At 45.8% G+C, this 22,095-nt stretch overlaps 2 protein-coding genes and 3 non-coding genes across 12 annotated transcripts in view; 1 reads left to right on the top strand and 4 right to left on the bottom strand.

Moving 5' to 3' along the window:
• Positions 1–1,580: 1,580 nt before the first annotated feature.
• LOC125404896 (uncharacterized) lies at positions 1,581–6,258 on the bottom strand. 2 transcript variants are annotated; one of them, XM_085697000.2, is made up of 5 exons: positions 3,891–6,258; positions 3,439–3,554; positions 2,354–2,412; positions 2,045–2,107; positions 1,581–1,769 (listed from the first exon to the last, which is right to left on the bottom strand). In XM_085697000.2, exon 1 carries the CDS (start codon positions 4,610–4,612, stop codon positions 4,127–4,129), a length of 486 nt encoding a protein of 161 aa, XP_085553126.2. In that variant the 5' UTR covers positions 4,613–6,258; the 3' UTR covers positions 1,581–1,769; positions 2,045–2,107; positions 2,354–2,412; positions 3,439–3,554; positions 3,891–4,126. The 2 variants fall into 2 exon arrangements, with proteins under 2 accessions (XP_085553126.2, XP_085553127.2); XM_085697001.2 differs by lacking the exon at positions 3,439–3,554.
• Positions 2,187–2,277, bottom strand: LOC125405119 (small nucleolar SNORD12/SNORD106). The gene has a single exon (XR_007233472.1). It is a non-coding gene; the product is annotated as a small nucleolar SNORD12/SNORD106 (small nucleolar RNA).
• Positions 2,483–2,573, bottom strand: LOC125405120 (small nucleolar SNORD12/SNORD106). The gene has a single exon (XR_007233473.2). It is a non-coding gene; the product is annotated as a small nucleolar SNORD12/SNORD106 (small nucleolar RNA).
• Positions 3,627–3,718, bottom strand: LOC125405118 (small nucleolar SNORD12/SNORD106). Its single transcript, XR_007233471.1, has one exon. It is a non-coding gene; the product is annotated as a small nucleolar SNORD12/SNORD106 (small nucleolar RNA).
• The window catches only part of Znfx1 (zinc finger NFX1-type containing 1), a 39,215-nt gene continuing 21,600 nt past the window's right edge, over positions 4,481–22,095 (top strand). The window contains exons 1-7 of one of the 7 annotated variants that reach the window (XM_087910974.1): positions 4,498–4,592; positions 6,347–6,483; positions 6,600–6,654; positions 7,004–7,190; positions 10,678–12,483; positions 19,424–19,555; positions 21,516–21,664. In XM_087910974.1, the coding sequence (XP_087767100.1) occupies positions 7,130–7,190; positions 10,678–12,483; positions 19,424–19,555; positions 21,516–21,664 (2,148 nt within the window). In that variant the 5' untranslated portion in view covers positions 4,498–4,592; positions 6,347–6,483; positions 6,600–6,654; positions 7,004–7,129. Of the gene's footprint in view, positions 4,593–6,346; positions 6,484–6,599; positions 6,655–7,003; positions 7,191–10,677; positions 12,484–19,423; positions 19,556–21,515; positions 21,665–22,095 lie in introns of all 7 variants that reach the window. The other 6 variants (XM_087910973.1, XM_048441121.3, XM_048441118.3 and 3 more) reach the window with 6 other exon arrangements.

The raw sequence follows: 22,095 nt of genomic DNA on the forward strand, positions 1-22,095 counted from the left end.
TTTAAGAACTTGGAAGTTTCTTAAAAGATGCCATCAAAAACTTACTTACAAACATGTAAGGAAAAGATATAGGCCATGAAAGGTCAGACATCTCTAGCACCAGGCCATGAACACTTAATTTCCCCTATATCAAAGGAATTAACTCCCACTTCCCGCAAGTATATGCAGAAACTGCCAGGAATAGAAATTTAATTCCAACAGTTACAGGGATTAACCATTACAAATTTTCAGAACCTGTAAAAGATAGAATAACTAATCCACATTTAGCATATCCTAGGCACAATATACTGATTTTAAGTTTAGAACTAATCAGCTTAAATCTTGTAACTAATCCCTTGCTGCCAGCTAGGGCACAGTATGGTTAAAATGTATCTAGCCAGATGTAAACATTTGGCTTGCATTCTGATATAAAGGACAAGGACGGTAAGGAGGTGGGCAAGAGAAACTAAGATGAATAAATGTTAATGACTCTTGGAAAATGATTGAGAAATGACTTTAAACTGCTCACACTCAAATGCATTACAACTAGCTCAGGCTGTCAGCTTGAAAGACAGTTGGTGATCAGACTCTTCACCCTTTTGCCCTGTGGCACAAGAACCCCCACAGGAGCTGGACTCTGCCAGGTCACCAAGTCACTGGCATGGAGCCACATTCACAGGGCAGCTGCACCTGTAAAAGCCCACCCAGCTCTGTGGTGCTTCCCAAGAGTGGCTATCAGGTTTATTTTCAGAAATAGTATGTTTAAAAAAAAATCATTCCTAATTTTAAAAGATACCAGTTAAAAATTAGTGCCTGGGGCAGCATCTTTAGCCCCAGTACTCAGCAGTACTAACCAGACAATGCTAAGTGGCACACACATACACAGGCAAAACAAGCACACAACAGACCCAGCCACACAAGCCCAAGAGTGATCCTTGGGCTCCACAAAACAGATTTCAGCATCAACTAGGTCTGTCTTATGAAATTCACAGGTCAGAACAGCCTGGGTTCATCATAGGCAGCTGCTTTCCCAGGACTGGGAAGCATAGGTCGCCTAGACTTGGTACCCTGAGTTGAAGTCTGCAGACCCCAAAACCTGTTTGATGGCTGTAAAGGAAATCATGGTTTTCTTTACTAATCACCACAGAATAACACAGGAAAGCAACTGAGATGCTTGGGCACATTAAGGGACAGTAGTAATCCAAACTGACAAATGTTTGATCCTAGGTAGAACAAAAGGGAATGGGGTAGAGCTCCGAAGGCAGAACCCACAAAGGGCACAAGAGGGCTAGAACCTATGAAGGTAAATCCTGGAAATATGGGGCAGATATGGAAGGACACACCGGCCTTCGAGGTGAGCAAATCAAGGCGATATCACCAACTCTAGGAGTGGACTCAGCCCACTCGAAGCCATCGTGCAAGATTACCCACATCAGGCTGGCCTGCAACTTTATAAAGCTGGCCATTAGGGTGGCAACTAACAGGCCCAACTCCTCGGTACTGTTTTAGGTAGACACAACTATTCCTTGGGAGGCACTGAGGCTACACTCACAGGAAGCAGCTGCTGGTCCCACCCAGAAGCAAATAAATGCAAACAGACACCGGGTGAGATTTTTATTTCTACAGATAGGTCTGTGTCATTCAGTATTTCTAATAGCAGTGCATACCATGCCACATTCCAGCCTAAAAAGTAAACTTTCTGGATCACATACAGCCCTTGGGACCAAATGTATAAAATCCTTTATGGGACCGAGCCAGCAGGAAACTGTTCATCTGTTCTCCAGAAGTACCTAAAAAGAAAACAGAACACAAAAGGTTGATAGTCGTGCCTGGCATGAACTGCATCTGGTTGGAGCCCACATTCCTTATGATTTAAAGTTCAGATACCAGGGGCAAAACTTCTGGGACATCCCCTTCAAACATGAATTCCAATGTTTCAATTGAGTGAATACACCCTTAATGCGGAAAAACTCCACAGCATCCAGGACATTGAGATGCCCCAAGAACATTTCACACACCCATTATCTCAAGAATTGGTTCAAAACCATCAATAGCAAAATCTCACCTGTTTCAGGACATTGAAATCAAGGAAGATCTGAACATACTGGCATCCATGGCAACCTGAGGCCTATATAAAGTATATAGATGAAGCCATTATCATAAATGAAACAAACAGCTCAAAGCCAAAACAAGAAATTATTCCCAGGGCCAACACATCAGACAAAACTGGCTATTAGCTTATGAGATCAACAGGGTCGATCTGACGGGGAAAAAAGTAATGTCATCAGCTGCATCAGCCAAATTTATGTCAAAAGAAACAACTCTGCAATGAAAGATTCTATGCCCAGGGGAGGGGCACATAGGAACCACTTACCAGTCCTCTCCTACTCCAGAATTCACCCTCCATCCAATGTCTGCTATCAGCAGCCAAACCTGAGACAAAAATGCAGGGGAAAATAATCAGCTGCCTGGACGAGACACAGCAGTAGCAGGCACTGCTCAGGCAGGCATGTCAGACAAACTGGCTTGCTTACAAGAGTGTGATCAACATGGTCGATCTGATGGGGAAAAAAGTTGTCATCACGCATGCCTGGACACTCCTGAGCCTAGTCCTGCACGTACAGGCACTCAGTTTTGCAAAAGCTAAGTTTGTAATTGCTGAAATGTCGCTCTTCACTGCCTTGTCCAGGTATCTCTCACCTTGAGAATGTCCCTCAAGAAAACTGGATGTTTCCCAATACTGGTGTGAAATGCGCTCAAGGGACACTGAGTGCAGCAATAAACCTAACCCAAACGCACAACTGACTTGACTGGTACACTGTTCACATGCAAATAACCCGTGCTGCCCCGCTAAGACACTTAGCAGGGGTCTCAAACTGGGCATCGGCCTGGGCCTACGTCCTGTGTGCCCTGACTGCTGGGTCACTTGTCCCAGAGCACAAATTCTACCTGAACAGGTTGAGTGAGAGTAACTACGATCGCACCACTTTGAAAAAAAATGCTCCACTGAAATAACAAGCACGTAAATTCAAGCTATAACATAACAGTCTTAGAAAATGCGGTTCTCAATACAAAGAAAATATGCTACATGCCTGCCTATAGGCCAATTTCACGGGAGCATTCTCTCAATCGAGATTCCCTTTCCTTAGGCATCTCTCATTTGACACAAGCTACCAAAAAATAAACTAGGGCAGGGATCTGCACGCACGGGTTGCATCCCCCAGAACTGGAAATATAGAAGGAATCGAAATTGAAAACAGGCATTCTAATAGCATTCTGCAGGTTTCTCTTAAGCCTACGCATTCGTCAGGATTTACAAGTTCAGAGGTAAGACACGTGCTCATCTCCACTAGCCAAACCCATTAATCCCAGCATTGAACCTGGCGTTTGCATTCCATCACAGCCAACTGAAAGGCTCTTAAAGCACGTGTTTCGTACATTAAACCAGACAAACCGCACCTTAAGAAATTAGGAAGTCGAAGGTCATAGACTTATTCTCATCTCCCTGGAGGCCCAAAGGTGGCGGCGTCTCCTCTCCCTCCAACCCCTGTTCTGCACCGGTTAATCATGCCAACCTGCAAAAAAAAAGCAAAGGCGTCAACCGCCATTTTGCCTCAGCCTGAACAAAGCACACGAAGGTCTATGGGGCTGGCGTATCAGGATTAACTGGCAAAAGTGTTTAAGAGATCAGCATTGTCGATATGACGGGGAAAAAAGCGAAGTCATCATTTACACCAGCAAAGAGCTTTTTCAAGTACAACCTGAAGGCGTCTTTTCCATCTAAATCACTTCCCCAAAGGCCAAGCTGGGGCTGGACAGGTCACACTATGAGATTATGACCAATTACAGCGACCACAGCATAAACTTGGCAGAAGATGAACAGAAAATTGTACTGTGGGGCCTCAACTCACCATCTGCACATTACTCCCACATGGACGAGACATGGCGCACAAAGCTGAAGACGAAGGATCTCAGGAACGAAAGAACGAGGATGGCAGCCGACCTTCTTTATATAGACCAAGGTAAAGCATGCGCCTGCGCACTGGGCCTCAGGCGCGCCGCTTCCGGTAGCGGCCGCTACGCCCTCTGGGAAATAGAGTCCCCGAGCTGCCCCGCCCCTGCTCGCTAATGGCTGTCCAGCCCGCGTCTAGCCCCTCCCCGTGCTCACTGGGCCTCTGGGGCTGCTCAGCCTCCGCGCCAAGTCGCGCTTGGCACGCACGAGCCGCCCGCCGAGTCCCCCCTGCTCCGGGGCCAGCCGAGACCTGCGGCCGCCCGGAGCGCAGTCAGCCCGCCCCCCGCCGCGCCCTCCCGTCTGCGGCGCCCACGGCATCCGCCAGTCCAGCCGCCGCCGCGGGGGCTGAGGCGACACCGCCCTTCCGCCCGCCCCGAGGGCGGGGGCGCCGGCGAGCTTGTCCCGGCCTCTCGCTGGCGCCGGCGGCACCGCCTCCTCGTCCTGCGCGGCCTCCACCTCCTCCTCCGGGCCGCCCACCCGGCTCCTCGCCCCGCCCAGGGGCTGCGGGGACTGGAAACCGAAAGTGCGCGACTTCGGGCGGGGCCGCGACCTGCCAGGGCCGGAGCTGAGTGCTATCCCGGTGGAGGACGCGCCGGAGTCGGTGAGTGGCCTCCGCCCCATCCCGCACCTGCTCCTGCGGCGCCGCGATCACCAGCGCCCGACTCTGCCTCGGGCCGGGTGTCAGATTAGCCCTGAAGTCCCTGTCTGCCCTGCTCAGCGTCCCCATTACCCCCGGAATCCCTGTCCCGTTCCCTCAGTTTTTTTTTAGCCCACAGAGTCCCTGTCCCCTTTCCCCAGTTCTCTCTACAGTCCCCCCAGGGTCTCTGCTCCCTTCCTTCGCTGCTCCTATAGCCCCTGGAGTCTGCCGCCTTCCCTAAGTTCCTCTATAGTCCCCAGAGTCCCTGTCCCCTTCCTTCGGCGCCCCATCACCCCCCGGAGTCCTTGTCTGCTCCTTCAGTTCCTCTACAGCCCCCGGAGTTCCTGTCTGCTCCCTCAGGCTCCCTCAGTTCCCCTATAGCTCCTGAAGTCTCTGTCTGCTTCCTCAGTTCCTCTACAACCCCCGGAGTCCTGTCTGCTTCCTGAGTTCTCATATAGCCCGGGAGTCCCTGACTGCTCCCTCAGTTCCCCTACAGCCCCCGGAGCCCCTGACTGCTCCCTCAGTTCCCCATCATCCCTGGATTACCTGTCCTTTTTCCTCATTGCACCCTCAGCATCTAGAATCTTTTTCCACTGTCTTCACCACCCCAAGAGTCCTGCTCCCCTTCCTTAGCTCCACTATCCCCCTCAATCCTCAGTATTGTTACCGGTTATCAGGAGCCCCATCACCCCTAAATCCCTGCTCCTTACCATCACTCCCCAGAGTTTCTATCTCCTCTCCTCCCCCAGCACCCATCATCACCTGCTGAGTCCCTAGCACTGCCATTGCCACCCTCCCCCTTCTCTTCAGCTCACCTGTCACCACCCTGTTCCCCCCAGTGCCCCTTCATCTCAGCACCCAGGCACCTCTAGGAGACTTCTTCAGCATCCCGTGAACTCACAATCAGTAGCTCTCCACCGCATCCCCACAGTCCCCATCCTGGTGATCTCACCATCTCCGTTTCTCATCCCTATCTCTGTCCCCACTTCTGCCACAGCCACCCGCTGCCTCTGGCCTCATTCCTTTTGCTTCATTAGCATCTGCAGAATGCCCTAAGCTCTGCCCACTTCTAGAAGCCCCCAGATCTCTCCAGCTTGCACTGAGGGATGAGTGGTGTGGTGACTTCTCTGACTTGAAACAATCCAGCTGCCACCTCTTGCTCCACCTCTCTCATCTTACCCCATAATTACTGCTTTCTAATTTCTATCCTGGCAACAGCTTAACCATTGCGGATCTTCTTCCTGCCCTCCCTGCCTTGATCCCCTCAAAACCCTAAACAAAGCAGTCCCCTCTCCTGTGTGCCCCTCCCTTTCTAGCACTTTTCTTCTTCCATTTTTTTCTACACTCTGGCATTCTATTTTAGTGTTTTTCAAAATGAAGAAGAAGGAATTTTTCTTCCCAGAAAAATTAAAAACAGACTCTAACCATTGAGCCTGCAGTGAGAGAACAGGGTTTGGTAAGCTGAGAAGAAAAGACACCACAAAAATATTCCCAGCGGGAAGAAAAAAGACTCTTTTTCAGATAAGAATAAAAGCTACCTCTCATACAATGCCAAATCTATTCACAGTTTCCAACTATGAATATTTTAAAACTGTGAGGACGGTCTCAAAAATCCTTTTGCTGGGAACTGAGTCACCGCCACCCCACCCCCCTTGCACCCACATGATATGCATGAGTTATATTGAGAAGTTCCCTGAAGGGGCTTCCTCTTCCCCCAGAGTCAGAAATTATTGAGATGGAAGAAGGGTGAGAACTGCTGACTTCTGGCTGGTCCCCAGGAAATAGCACTAATAGCTCCCTTGTTTCCAAGCTGTAGGGAGCAGAAACTTAGACTGCTGTGGCGCAAGAATGCCAGGTAGGGTGGTTGGTACTTGGGTACTTTGTTGAAGCAGGGTCTCATAGTCCACATGGGCCTCAGATTCAGTGGAGGCTGGTTTTGAATTTATGATTTTCCTGCTTCTGCTTCCCAAGTGTTCTTCAGTTCCTGAGCTACGTGCCTTCACCTCCCAGGAGCTGAGATGAGAGGGTGAGTGTGCACTCTCTGGCTAGCTAGTACATAGTCTGGAATTGACAGACATGTGCTCCTTTTGCCCAGCAATTATTTTGTAAGAAAGGAAACCGAAACCTAAGCAATGGATTAAGTAACTTTGCTGAAGGCAAACCAAACAGTAGTTTGGGAGTTAATGACACTCTGTCCCTACGCAGGTACAGGAAGAGTCCAGGAATGGACAGTTAGTTGGATCTTTTGGAATCGCCTAAATTGTGAACTTAGTTTATATCATGGTTGGGAATCTACAAGGCTGAGTGTTTGTGCCTATGATTAAAATCTGCATTTACTATCTTACTCTTAGTTAATAAGTCATTAACATGTACAGGCAGAAAGGCTGGCTTCACCGTGTTTGGCTGTTTGCTGTATTTGAAGGGCACTGGTAACGCTCAGCCTGTGCTGTTACGGATAACTTCAAGTCAGGTGAATGTAGAAGGATTGCTGCAGCTCAGACATGGAAGACAGAAGACCGCACCTGGAAGCCAGGCCCAGGAATCCCCTTGCCAACCACAGAGGTAAGCAGGGTTCTACCCAGTGGAAAGGAGAAGCCTACTTGGGATGGCCTGTGTTTTTCAAATAAGGATCTTGCCAGGCAGAGGTGGCATGGGAGACCGAGATAGGCTAATCTCTGAGTTCAAGGCTAGCCTGGTCAACAGAGTGTCAGGACAGCCAGGGCTACAGAGAAACCCTGTCTTCAAACCAAACAAACAAACAAAAAAGACCTTAGCTACAGCACAACCTCGGAGAGCTGGGAATGGGTGCTGATAGGAGGCCTGCCATTCCAGTGGATGGAGGCAAGAAGGCTGAGGATTCGAAGCCAGCTGAGCAGTGAGATCAAGGCCATCCAAAGTTCCATAATGAAACTTTGTCTTAAAAACCCGGGTTGAGGGGTACAGCTCAGCAGTGGAGTGCTTGCTCACCCCCTGCCTCACATAAGGCTCTTGTTTGGTCCCTGGCACTGTGAGGGTGAGAAGAAACAAGTGATGGGATGTGAGAAACAAAATAATTCCTGGTTTGCAACAGGGCTGTCCAGTAGAAACTTGGGATCTCTAAAAACTACTTTGTAATCTCTAATAGCATCATTAGGAAATTTAGAAGCAAACCAGTCAGTAACTTTGATGACATTTGTTTGTTTATGTGTGTATGTGCCGTCCTGTGAAAGTCAGAGAGTTTTTCCTTCTGCCGCATGGGTCTTCAGAACTAAACTCAGATCTTCAGGCTTGGTAGCAAGTGCCCTTATCTACTAAGATGTCTCACTGACCTTGACTTTTTTTAAATTTAATGCCAACTTAATAAATGTAATGCTCTAATTTCTTAATTTAATCATATCCCAAATATTAATATTTTATGAGAACTGATGTACATATAGACATATGTAGGACAAAACATTCATATATATATATAAAATCATATATTTTAAAAAATTTAGAGGCCAGCTTGGGTTAGATCCTGTTTCAGAAAAAAAAAAAAGTACCTAGCCAGGCATGGTGGTATATCTCTTTAATCTCAGCATTAGGGAGGCAGAGGCACCAAATTCTGTGCATTTTAAGGCAGTCTAGTCTATGTAGTGAATTCCAGACTAGTCAGGATTACACAGTGAGACCTTGCATCAAAAAAAAAAACAACCCAAAACCACAAAAAACAGCTAAGTGTGGGCTGGAGAGATGGCTCAGAGGTTAAAAGCACTGACTGCTCTCCCAGAGGTCCTGAGTTCAATTCCCAGCAACCACATGATGGCTCACAGCCATCTATAATGAGATCTGGTGCCCTCTTCTGGTGTGCAAACATACATGAAAGGAATGTTGTATTCATAATAAATAAATAAATCTTTAAAAAAAAAAAACAGCTAAGTGTGTTCTGCATCTGATGCAGTGAGCTGGTCCATCATCTTAAGTATTGCATGTATTTATAGCTTTGCTAACTGACTGTGAAATTGTGCACAGACATTGTTTTGTAAACTCCACACCACTCTGCTAAAGTAAGTGTCTCTAGAACCAGCCTTAGAGGAAAGAAGAGGGATTGTGAGTTTGCCTAGCAAAGGTAGCCCCCTGCACAGGGTGCTGGCTCCCAGGTCCCAGGAACTGTGGGACACCACCCTCCCTTTCTGGCTTCCATTGTGAGGACAGCAATAGATGGGGGAGGGGAGAAGTGGCTGATAACACACAACCAGAGTTTCGTTTTTCAGTTTCCTGAATCAAAGTTTAAGTTTCATTTTCCTATAAGGAAACTGGATGTGCGTGCTTCATTTTCTCTACAGTCTGTTGGTTAGGCATGAAAATAAAAAACATCTTGGAAGAGGGAGTGCTGCTTCCTCTTTTCAATTCAAGTTGCATTTCCTGTTGCTGGCAAAGGTCGGGTAGTGTTTCCATCATTGTTTTATTCCACTTGTCCTTGTAGCCTATGAGACTTGTTCAGTAGAATAGCCACAGGAACCACAGGATAGTCCTAAGAACAGCTCCAAGCATTTTATAATATGTGTTAAATAAATGTGTGTTCAAATAAATTTCCCATGTTTATGTTTACATGAAACATTGAGGTATACATTGGCAATATTTACTTTAGATTTTAAAATTACTTTTATTTTTAAGATTTATTTATTTTATGTGCATTGATATACATTGTGAAGGTGTCAGATCCCCTGGAACTAGAGTTATAGACAGTTGTTAGCTGCCATGTGGGTTCTGGGAATTGAACCCAGATCCTTAGGATGAGCAGCCAGTTCTCTTAACCACTAAGCCATCACTCCAGGCCTTACCTGAACTTTTTTTTTTCTTTTTTTCTTTTTGGCGTTTTGAGACATGGTTTCTCGGTGTAACAGCCCTGGCTTACTTTGTAGACCAAGGTGGCCTCGAACTCACAGAGATCTGCCTATGTCTGCCAAGTACTGGGATTAAAGGCATGTGCCACCACTGCCCGGCCTTACTTGACATTTTATAAACATTTTATCCAAAGCAATCAGATGCTGAGAAACCTAAAAATAATACAAGGTTCAACAATGAGGACTTGGTCAAGCTACACTGCTCTTTTGCTGTTGTGTGCTGACTTGTTTTGTACTGGCCAAAGACTAGAACCCTTGGAAAGTTAGGCCTCAGCATGAGACACCAAATAAAATATTTCATTTACTCTCTAACATGTAGCAAGCGCTCAGCAGGTGCTCATTCAGTTTCTCTCTTGTTTCTTTCAGGAAAACAGTGTTTTCATAATCTACACTGCGGTAGTAATCATCTTTTCTTGTAGCATTGGGATAGAACTCAGGGCTTCATGCATTCAAGGCAAGTGTACTACCACTGCCGATACCCCATAGCCCCAGCCCCCCTACCAGAGTCTTGCCATGTAACTCAAGCTAACTTCTAAGAAACTGGGTTGTCTAAGTTGGCCTTGAACTCTTGATCCTTCTGCCTTAGTCTCTGGGAATAACACATATGAACCACCATACCTGGCTCTATAGTTTTTTTATTTATTATGTAATTTGACAAGAAACTTTAAAAAAGAAGACTTAGCTGGGTGGAGTGGTACACAACTTTAATTCCAGCACTTGGGAGGCAGAGGTAGGTGGATCTCTGTGAGTCAGAGGCCGGCCTGGTCTACAAAGTGAGTTCCAGGACAGCCAGGGCTAAATAGTGAGACCCTGTCTCAGAAAACAGCAGCAAAGACTTAACTATTTTTTAGCTCTGTATACACAGAGTCTGTCTGTCTATCTGGGCTATATATACTACATATGTGCAAGGGCTTGCAGAAGCCAGAGGCGTTGAATCCTCATGGAGCTGGAGTTCCAGTAGTTTTGTACCGCCTGGTGTGGAACTGAACTTGGGAAGAGCAGTGTATGCTGTTAACTGCTGAGCCACCCATTTCTCAGTCCTTGCCAAGAAATTTTCTAAATCTCTCCAAGCAAAATCTGAGCTGCTTGTTTGTTCTGGAGGATGAAAGTATGTTCATTGCTGTCTTACTGGACTTCCTCACTCCTTGACTTGGTGCTTAACCCAATATCCCCATTGTGTTTAGGTCCTATAGATGGAGAATTACCACCAAGAGCTAGAAATCAAACCAGTAACCCAGCAGCCAGTGCACTCCGAGGTGGAACCAACCATGCTGGAAGGCATCCCAGGTCCAGCAACCCTCCTATTCCTTTTAGGCAGAGGGAAGAAAGATTTAGGGCTATGGGCAGGAACCCACATCAGGGAAGAAGAAACCAGGAGGGGCACACCAGTGATGAAGCTAGAGACCAGAGGCAAGGCCAGAACGATACCAGGAGGAGAAATGACAACCAGGAGGGTAGGAACCACAGACCACCATGGTCCAACGACAACTTCCAGCAGTGGCGGACCCCACAGCAGAAGCCCGCAGAGCAGCCACAGCAGACGAAGAGACTAGGCTACAAGTTTCTGGAGAGTCTCCTGCAGAAAGAGCCCTCTGAGGTGGCCATCACCCTTGCCACAAGTGTAGGGCTCAAGGAGCTGCTTTCTTATTCTTACATGAAACCCAGCTTCCTTCAGCTGATCTGCCAGGTTCTCCGAAAGGCTTGCAGCTCCAAGATAGACCGTCAGAGCATCCTGCATGTGCTGGGCATCTTGAACAACTCCAAGTTCCTCAGAGTGTGCCTGCCGGCTTATGTGGTGGGAATGATCACTGAGCCTATCCCTGACGTTCGAAACCAGTATCCAGAACACTTAAGCAACATCATCTCCCTCCTCCAGGACCTCGTGAGTGTCTTCCCTGCCAGCTCCGTGCAAGAAACTTCCATGCTCATTTCTCTCCTGCCAGCTTCTCTTAATGCTTTGAGAGCCTCCGGGGTTGACATAGAAGAGGAGACTGAGAAGAATCTAGAGAAGGTACAGATCATCGTTGAACATCTGCAGGAAAAGAGACGAGAGGGTACTTTGAAAGTGGACACCTATACTCTAGTGCAGTCTGAGGCAGAAGGCCAGGTTGAGAGCTACCGGGCCATGCCCATCTACCCCACCTACAATGAAGTGCACTTGGATGAGAGGCCCTTCCTTCGCCCCAACATCATCTCTGGGAAATACGAGAGCACCGCTGTCTATCTAGACACTCACTTCCGCCTCCTCCGAGAGGATTTTGTTAGACCCCTTCGAGAAGGCATTTTGGAGCTTCTACAAAGCTTTGAGGACCAGTGTCTGAGGAAGAGGAAGTTCGATGACATCCGAATCTACTTTGATGCTAGGATTATCACCCCAATGTGCTCAGCATCAGGCATTGTGTACAAAGTACAGTTTGACACAAAACCATTGAAGTTTGTTCGGTGGCAGAATTCCAAGCGACTGCTGTATGGATCATTAGTGTGCATGTCCAAGGACAACTTTGAGACGTTTCTTTTTGCCACTGTTTCAAACCGGGAGCACGAAGATCTCTGCCGAGGAATCGTCCAGCTGTGTTTCAACGAGCAGAGCCAGCAACTGCTCGCAGACGTCCAGCCCTCAGACTCTTTCCTCATGGTAGAGACAACAGCCTACTTTGAGGCTTACAGACATGTCCTAGAAGGACTACAGGAGATACAGGAGGAAGATGTCCCCTTCCAGAGGAACATTGTGGAGTGTGACTCCCATGTAAAGGAGCCAAGGTACTTGCTAATGGGTGGCAGATATGATTTCACCCAACTAATGGAGAACCCCTCAGCCATTGGAGAACGTCGGAGGGGTGCTGAGGTCTTGCGATATTCTAGAGTTAATGTCTTAGACTTCAGCCAATGGCCCTCAAAAGAATCACTGAAGCTGGATGACTCCCAGATGGAAGCCTTACAGTTTGCTCTCACAAGGGAGCTGGCTATCATTCAAGGACCCCCTGGAACAGGTAAGAGACTCGCAGAGCCTGTAACATCGGGCAAGGGAGATGTCGCCCTAGGTTTCTAGGATGCCTCATTTAGAAATATTTCCCCTGAAATGCAATGAATATTGCTCATGACATAGTCACTCGTAGTGACTCCCAGTGGAGACCATAGGCAAGCATAGTGATGGATCAGAATCTCAAGATCTGGGGTCAGAGAGAGGTGCATCTTCTCTTCCAAAGGTTTGTTGACTTTATGCTGTTTTAAATTAAGTAGTAGTGAATATATTATCATACCATGATGTGCCAGGCATCATTTGACCTGCTTTTTACGTATGTTAGTTCATCATATCGTCATAACAGCCCTACTGAGTAAATAAAATCAACTTGCAGTAAAAAAACTAAGTAAAAGATGGGTTAAACTACCTCTTAAGAGCTGTGGGATGTTTTGAAGCTCCCACAGGTGAGCAGACCTGGGACTGGAACTTGAACTTGGGTAGCTTACATGGAGATTCCTGGCTCCTCTCTGCTGCACTCACACATGACCCCCACATGCACTCCTATCCTGCTCTGGGGTGGTAGCTGTGGTTAGCCATGCATTTGACCTGTATCTGTATTTTTGAGTTTATGTATACATTTTTTATTTGGCAACAAACATAAGACCGTGCTTGTATACATTGACTTGTATGTAATATTGTTTGAACATATTTATGCTAATGGATATGCAAAGACCACTAAATTAACTTCCCAAAAACATGTGCAGAACTAGCTAAGGAAGCAGAAACAGGTCTTTAAAGTAGTAATGAAGAAAAGGCAATTCATGATTTAAAAAAAAAAAAATGAGGCCAAGTGTGGTAGCTCACAATTTTAATCCCAGCACTCAGGAGGCAGAAACAGGTTGTTCTCTGTGAGTTCAATCTCTGTTAACCTAGTCTGCATAGTGAGTTCCTGGACAGCCAGGACTGATTAAAAAACAACTCATGAAGTGGGCCTGACAATCCCAGCATTCTACTTGAGGTAGAAGCGAGAGGACTGTTGGGTTTGTCACATGTTGAGGCGACATCTGTTGGGTCCAGCCCCACAGGTCTGTATGTTCCAGAGTGTGGATTGAGGAAAGAAATAGGCAAGAGACGAGATAGAATTGGGAGGGCATCCAGTGAATAATCTGTCCTTATATACCCCAATCCAAAAGGGGAGGAAGGTAAAGGACTTCTTTACCATGATACAAAAAACAAATAAATGTGATTACCTCCTCAATACCCAAAACATTAAGTAGCCATGCCGTATCTATGTAAGATATCCTGTAGCTACTTAGGTCAAACACCCAGCCGTGTAACATGGAAGGAACAAGAGTAGGTCTGAACTGTCTAACCTTTAGTTCAAGGTGGAAACGGATCCGGATCCACTTCTGTGGATCTCCACAGGTGATCAGAACTTTATGGCTTTCCTGTCACTACAAGGTTCAAGACCAGCTGGAGCTCCATCCCTGTCCCCCAAAACAAAAAATTCATGAAGCAGAATAGAAAACCTTCTCTCTCTCTCTTTCTTTTTGGCTTTTCAAGATAACGTTTCTCTGTGTAGTCCTGGCTGTTCTGGAACTCACTCTGTAGACCAGGCTGGCCTCAAACACAGAGATCCGCCTGCCTCTGCCTTTTTAGTGCTGGGAGTAACAGCCCAGCAGAGAGCTGTCTTTTTCTAATAAGAATATGCTGCTGTGAGGGAGACATGTGCAGATGTAGGAGGAGAGGGGTGGTGCTTGTCTGTGATGTCCTTCTTTACCTTTTAAGAAATAGCAGCTCATATTTTTAAAAGTCCCTGGCTCCCACCACCCCAGTCCCTTCCTTAAGCAAATGACATAAACGATTTTCCTGTGTATCCTTCCAGGGACTATCTTCACACAGACATACACTTGGGTTCAGTTTTCCTGCGGTAACACTGTCCTGTAGTCAGCTCTGTTCGTGTTGTCACGGAGATGTTTCCTATTACTGTATGAGCTGTGTTTGTGGAGACTCCAGCACAGTACTCATAGACTGTTGTATCAGCTTATCATGAGTTGTGTGACACGGTCCCACTCTGTGTGTCCAGAAGCTATTGCTGTATCAAGAAAAATAGACATTTGTAATTTAATTTTTTTTTGTTGTTGTTGCTTTGGTTTTTGTTGTTTAAGATAGCAACTCACTATATTGCCTTGATTGTCTTAGATCTCACAATATAGACCAGGCTGACCTATAACTCCAGTTCCAGAAGATCCAATGCCTTCTTTTGACCTCTGAGATAAACTGCACATTCATATAATGTCTCCACACAGACACACATAATTAAAAATAAATCTTTAAAAATGAATTTTAAAAAATTAAGAAAAGCTAGGCAAGGTGGCACGTGCCTTTAATCCTAGCAGTTGGAAAGCAAAAACAGGTGACTCTGTGAGTTCAAGGCCAGCCAGGGCTGAGTACAGTGAGACCCTGCCTTTTTGTTTTGTTTTGTTTTTTGAGACAGGGTTTCTCTGTGTAGCTTTGGAGCCTTCCTGAAACTCGCTCTGTAGACCAGGCTGTCCCCAAAATTAGAGATCCACCTGTCTCTACCTCCTGAGTGCTGGGATTAAAGGTGTGTGCCACACCGCTTGGCTTGAAACCCTGTCTTTAAAAAGGGTGTCGGGGAAGAGAAATAATTAAAGCCATGACAGAAGTAGTGACTAACAACTGTAAACCTCAGCACTGAGAAGGCTGAGGTAAGAGTTACCTAGAGCTTGAGATGAGCCTGGCTATGTGGTAAATTCTCATCCAACTTAGACTATAGAGCAAGACACTGTCTTAAAAACAAAAAAGAGTCCGCTTGGTCTATGGAGCGAGTTCCAGGACAACCAGGGCTGTTATACAGAGAAACCCTTTCTCAAAAACAACAAAACAAAAATTAGCAAATATCTTGTCCTTAATTTCCCAGCTGTTCGCATCTGCACATATGGGACTCCTCATGTTCCTTCCCTGCCGTCTCTGGTGCTCTTCCCCAGTGACTTGGGCACTGTGAACCCACATGAGGCAAGCAGTGTTTTCTTCCACCGTCACTTGAGCGAGAGCACTTTAGTGATTGTTTCAGACCCAGAGAGCTTACACACTAGCCACAGATACACAGAGCCTGACTCTGAATGTCAGTGAAGAGTTCCAGCACATGTCTCCTGTAAAAAGAGGAAGCTGAATTTCCAAGATTCTCCCTTCTCCCGAGTCTCCCTGTCCATCACGGGCCTGCAGAGACAACCAGGACTTAACCTTGTCTGCCCTCCCCCAGCAACGCCATTGCCTACTTCCAGTCATTTTCTGCCTCACGCCTCTGCTGTCTGCTTATCTAAGCTGCCCTGCCGGGAGAAGACCCTGGCCTTCATTCACTGATAAGACTGGACAGCCTGCTCATACAGGCACCCTGTTTCTTTACCTGTCCTTCCGGAGAAGGCTACCTAGCCTCAATGAGTTCAGAAGCTACAGAAGCTAACATGTTTTTTGGTTTCAAATTTCTCCTTTGCCACACGATTTTACAGTGGTTTGTGTGACAGCCATCTTTTTCCTCCATTAGTGTGGAAGCCCAGGAAGGTAGGAGTCCTGTTTCTTTCCCTTGACATTGCACTTCATGGGTCTGATGTCTGCTAAAGGACTCTGTATGTACTATTTGAAGAAAACAAAAGGAAGAATCAGTTGCTCCCTGTGCCCTATTGAAATCATGATTTTCCTGTTGTTCCCTCAGTCAGCTTGAAGCTTTTGAGGACATTGGCTACTTTAGCCTGACACAGTATAGAAATTTGGACTTAATTTATGGCCAATTGCTAATGATTTTATTGAGTCTAATAATGAAGTATTTGCATTTTTCCCTCATCACAGACCCCAAGTATACCATGTCTATAAAAAGCATATGTAAGGTGTTTTCCACAGGAGCTGAAAAGATGGCTTAGTGTTTAAGAGCACTGACTGTTCTTTCAGAGGAGCCTGGTTTGATTCCCAGCACCCACATGGCATCTCACACCTGTCTGTAACTCCAGTTCCCAGGGGATCTGACACCCTCATACAGACATACATGCAAGCAAAACATCAGTGCACAATAAAAAAAAAAAAAAAAAAAAAGATTTTGCCACATAAGAGCCGAACATGGTGACATAAATCTGTTATCCCAGTAGGGGCGGGAGCAGATGGATCTCTAAGTTTGAGGTCTACTTAGCAAGTTCCAAGCCAGCCAGGGATATATAGGTGAGATCCTTTCAGATAAGATAGGGAACAGTATGAATGTCATTAGTCAATGGGTGCCTGGGTTGACAGCACACTCTGCTGATCTCTGTACTCAGGGCCCAATGACAGGAAAATCAGGAGTTCAGAGCCAACCTCAGCCACATAATAAACTTAAGATTAGCCAAGGCTACTTGAGACCTTGTAAGAAAAAGAAAAAGAAAAGAAGCCAGGTGGTGGTGGCGCATGCCTTTAATCCTAGCACTCTGGAGGTAGTAGCAGGCAGATCTTTGTGAGTTCAAGGCCAGCCTGGTCTACAAGAACTAGTTCCAGGACAGACACCAAAGCTACAGAGAAATCATAACTGAAAGAAAAAAAAAAAACAAACGATAAAGATAAAGGGGGAGCTGGCTGAAAATTATTCAAAGGCAGGTGGAATGTGTCTCTGTGTACCAGCAGGGAACTATCTCCAACATACATTAATGGATAAAGCAAATAAACACTGAAAAGAGTTTGCTGTTATTTGTATGTTTTAAAAAAAAAAAGTAAAAGAAGGACTGGGGAGATGGCTCAGTGGTGAGAACACAGGTCCAGAGGACCTGAGCTTAGTCCCCAGTACCCACATGGTGGCTCAGAACCATCTGTAATGGGATCTGGTGCTCTCTTCTGTTGTGCAGACGTACAGGAAGACTGAGTACTCATATACATAGATAAATAAATCTTGGAAGGAAGGAAGAGGAGGAAAGGAAAAAAAGGATGGAAGAAAGAAAGAGAGAAGGAGGCCCCCTGGAAAGGAGCACTGTCTCTGTATGGACTTGGGGACACAGGGGTCCTTACATGGATTACTCCAGTAAGACCATGTGGCTCCAAGACTCTCTAGCAGACTCATCTGTGCTGCTTACATTTCAAACCATCTCAATGTATTTTTAAATTTTTTTAAAGATTTTTTTTAAACTATCTTTATTCTATACATATTGGTTGTTTTGCCTGCGTGCATGTGTGATGATGGCAGACCTGGAACTGGAATTACAGACAGCTGTGAGCTGCCGTGTGGGTGCTGGGAATTGAACTCAGGTCCTCTGGAAGAACAGCCAGTGCTCTTAACTACAGAGCCATTTCTCCAGCCCCAAGATTGATTTTTTTTTTTTAAATTAACTCCCAGCACGTATGAGGCAGAGATATACAGATTTCTGAGTTTGAGGCTAGATTGGTCTACAGAGTAAGGTTCCAGGACAGCTAGGGCTACACAGAGAAACCCTATCTTGTGAGGGTGGAAGAAAATTGATCCATTGCTGTGACCCGTCTCTCTGTGAATCTACCATTTGGAAGGTGGCCTAAGGAGGAACAAGAGTTCAAGGCCAGCATGGGCCACATGACGTGGTATCTCAAGACAACAACAAATGGATTTTTAAAAATATTTTATAAGCGAGTATATACCTACTGTAGCTCAACTGCTTGGAAGGTAGGAGGATCACTTGGGCTCAGGAAGTGAAGATCAGCCTGGGCAGCATAGACACTGTCCCTCCATAAATGAGTAATTTATTCTAAGTAATTTATTAGTCCTTTTACAGGGTCTAAATTTTGAGACTGGCATCCTGTGATGACAGGGAGGCTAAGGCAGGACGATGAGATGGTAGTTGTTATTTGTAGAGTCCCCATCTTGTAAGTCAGTGAAGTGTGCACACAGACAGGAGCCAGCAGCCCAAGACTCCTGTAAGGAGAGGGATATGGAAAGGGGAAGGCATGGTTTGGAGTAACTATGGAAACAAATCAAGGCTTCCTGGAGTATTGTTATTTAACTGAAATATGACCATTTGTGCCTTCTAGATCTTCATTATCAGAGTTAAAAGTGAAAGATACCAGAATTTTTCATATAGGCCAGGCATGTAATTTAGGCAGGTTGCATGTGTGGCTGGCATGCACAAAGCCAGCACCAAATAATCAAGCAGTGGTTCGCATCTATAATCCTAGCTCTAGAAAAGTAGAGGCAGAAGGATCAGGAGTTCAAGGTCATCTTCTGCTACGTGGTAAGTTTCAGGTTAAACTGGGCTACAAGAGGCATGTCCAAGAGAGAGAGAGGGAGGGAGAGAGGGAGAGAGAGGCAGATCTCTGTGAGTTCCAGAGGATAGCCATCATGGTGGTTCCACAGAGAAATCCTGTCTCAAGAAACAAAGAAAGAGAGAGAAAGTTGGATTTTTTGGGGGTTTTGTTTGTTTGTTTATTTGTTTTCATATAGCTTGATTGTTTTGTTTTGTTTTTCAAGACAGGGTTCCTCTGTAGCTTTGGAGCCTGCCCTGGAACTCGCTCTATAGATCAGGTTGGCCTTGAACTCCCAGAGATCCACCTGTCTCTGCCTCCTGAGTGTTGGGATTAAAGGTGTGCACCACCACCGCCCAGCTCATCTAGCTTTTATGCATTATAAAATCTTTTGTCTTCCAATGCATTCTTATGGAAGAAGGAGGAATAATTCTTTGTTTTAGAAGAGTCTCACTATGAAGTCCAGGTTGACCTTGAGTTCACAGTAATCCTTCCGCCTCTATGTTTCAAGAGTCTGTGCCAACATATCTGGCTAATGAGAATGTTTTGAAGCAGATAGTGGACTGTTATTTGAAATTCTGTCTGTCTTTTCTCCATGTAAGCAAATTTCAGATAAATATGTTTAACAAGATTTGAAATACACAGTTGTTCACCTTTTAAGTTAATAAAAATATTAAACTGAAAAAAATGTCCATTTTGTAACTTGTCTTTTTTTTCTTTTCTAGGCAAAACTTATGTGGGTCTAAAAATTGTTCAGGCCCTTTTGAGAAACGAGTCTGTTTGGCAAATTAGTGCCCAGAAGTTCCCCATCTTGGTCGTATGTTATACTAATCATGCTTTGGATCAGTTTCTAGAAGGTAATAAATGTCTCCAGGCAAAGTTGTTTTCTACTGGGGTTGGAGATACAGCCCGGTGGAGGAGCACTTCCTGGTGCATCACAAGACCCTGGGCTCCATCCTCAGCATCACACAGTCACAGATAGGCAAGCATATGCGCACGACATGTCAGCAACCTTACTTGCTTTCTTGTCTTTGTCTAGTAGGTCCCCTGAGATGCAAGGCTTACTGATCTTCCCTACACTGGGCTGTGAGCTCTCTGCCTTTGTTTCTGCTTCCCAACCAGGATAGCTAGGATTCTTCTCACTTAGCTATCCCCTTCTGCCTTCCCCACTCAGCTTGAGTGCATTCAGCCCAGGTTGTACCAACTCATGTCTCAAGTACACTTACCCCATTGCCCCCAGATTATGTCTCTTTTCTCTGTTCTTTTTGTATTTTTTTATTTTGATATTTTAAAAATTTTTTTATTTATATTTTATGTATATTTTTTATTTATATTTTATGTATGAGTGCTCTGCGTGTATAACTGCAGGCCAGAAGAGGGCATCAGGTATCATTAAGATGGCTGTGAGACACCATGTCAGTTCTGGGAATTGAACTCAGGACCTCTTGAAGAGCAGCCAGTGCTCTTAACCACTGAGCCATATCTCCAGCCCTTAATTTTGATTTTTTGAAGATTAATTTATTTTTGTTTCATGTGTTTGGGCACTTGCCTGCATGTATGTCTGTGATAGCACATGAATGCCTAGTGCTATCAGACTTTAAAGGGGAATCCAGTGCCCTGAAACTGGAGTTACAGCAGTTGTGAGCTGCTGTGTTGGTGCTGGAAATCAAACCCAGGTCCTCTAGAAGAGCAGCCAGTAATTTTTTTTTTCTTTTTTCTTTTTGGTCTGTGCTATGGACTATAAACATTAAGGGCTAGAAAGATTCTTACTGTACTTACACAACATGTTAATCACTCAAAAAAATACTCATTAGGAGCTGGAGAGATGGCTGAGTGCTCTTCCAAAGGGTGTGACTTCAGTTCCCAGCACCACAATGAACACCTTTCAGTCTACCTGTGGCACCAACTCCAGGGGATCAGTTACCCTCTTTTGTCTTCCATAGACAAAATAAAGATAAAATAAATCTTTTTAGTGCTATTTGCTCCAATGAATAAATAAGTATGCATTCTTCCTTTTGAAATACCTTGCTCTGTATTTCTCTGTGCTTTTTCCACCAATGTAAGCCCTGGTAGACTCGGCCTAGCAGCCAGCTCAGATCCTCTGTGCATTTCCAGCAGCAGGTCCTTCAGTAGTAGAGCTGTGGGCGTTAGAATCAGTGGTTTAATGAGCCAGTGGAAAGCAAATCAAAAGCTGAGTCTCCGTCATATAAGCAGCATGTGTGGAATGGGCCCCAGGTCTTGGCCATTTGCTTCTGCTGCTGTGCTAGGGCTGCAGAGATGGGCTTACTTACTCATACTGTAGCCACACAGGGACATTGCTACTGTCTCTGGTTCTTACACAGAGCAGCCACCAGTTCAGTGCCTGACTATTCGGCGGCATTAAGTCTTAAAGCCGGAACGTTCTCCCCATTTGTCTTAGGTCCATGGCCTTACACCTTTTGTTGTTGTTTGTTTGAGACAGAGTTTCTCTGTGTAGCCCTGGCTGCCTGGAGCCCACATTGGGCGCCATTTTGTAACAGGATGCGCGGACTACTTGTTGTCCCGGCCGCCCAGCTAGCTTAACCCCCAAAATAATCACACAGATCTGACTGCTTTACCGCCAGGCCATCATCTTGCTCTTAAGTACTACACTTTTCTGCTTGGCAGCCCACATTTTATTTGTAGCCTCCTCACACAAAGTGAGGTGAATGCCCTGTAAGCACAGGTTTGCTCCCTAAGGGACCAATTGAGATAAGATCCTAGAACACACAACTCTCATCTGGGCCAGGTCAGCATCTTGCTCTTCTCAGCCCTGGAATACTCCATGTTGCTTCACAGGCATTTATAGGTGTCAGAAGACCAGCATTGTACGAGTGGGTGGAAGGAGCAACAGTGAAATCCTAAAGCAGTTCACCCTGAGGGAGCTGAGGAACAAGCGGGAATTCCGCCGCAACCTCCCCATGCACCTGCGAAGGGCCTACATGAGCGTAAGTCCCGGCACTGGAATAGCTAACACAGCAGCTGCTTTCTGGCAAACTTCTCAGCCCTCTGAAGGACCAGCTTCCTTCTAGCATTTCATTCTGCTAATCTTCTGGTGCCCAAGTCAAAGGGTGAAAAAGTTCCTCTCTTGCTCCTACCAGGACCTTCCGTCTGCTACCCCCAAATTATCTACAACACAGCCTACTGTGAAGTGTCTTTGTTTGTTTTTCAAGACAGGTTTTCTCTGTGTAGTCCTGGATGTCCTAGAACTCATTCTGTAGACCAGGCTGGCCACAAAACGCAAAGATCTGCCTGCCTCTGCCTCCCAAATGCAGGGATTAAAGGTGGGCGTGTCTTTTATCTGAGCAGGGTGCCCAATCAAAATCATAACTGGGTACGGTGGCACAGACTTTATTCTCAGCTATTAGGGAAATAATTG

Source organism: Myodes glareolus, chromosome 10, assembly GCF_982192425.1.
Source record: "Myodes glareolus chromosome 10, mMyoGla1.1, whole genome shotgun sequence".
NCBI classification, from domain to species: domain Eukaryota; kingdom Metazoa; phylum Chordata; class Mammalia; order Rodentia; family Cricetidae; genus Myodes; species Myodes glareolus.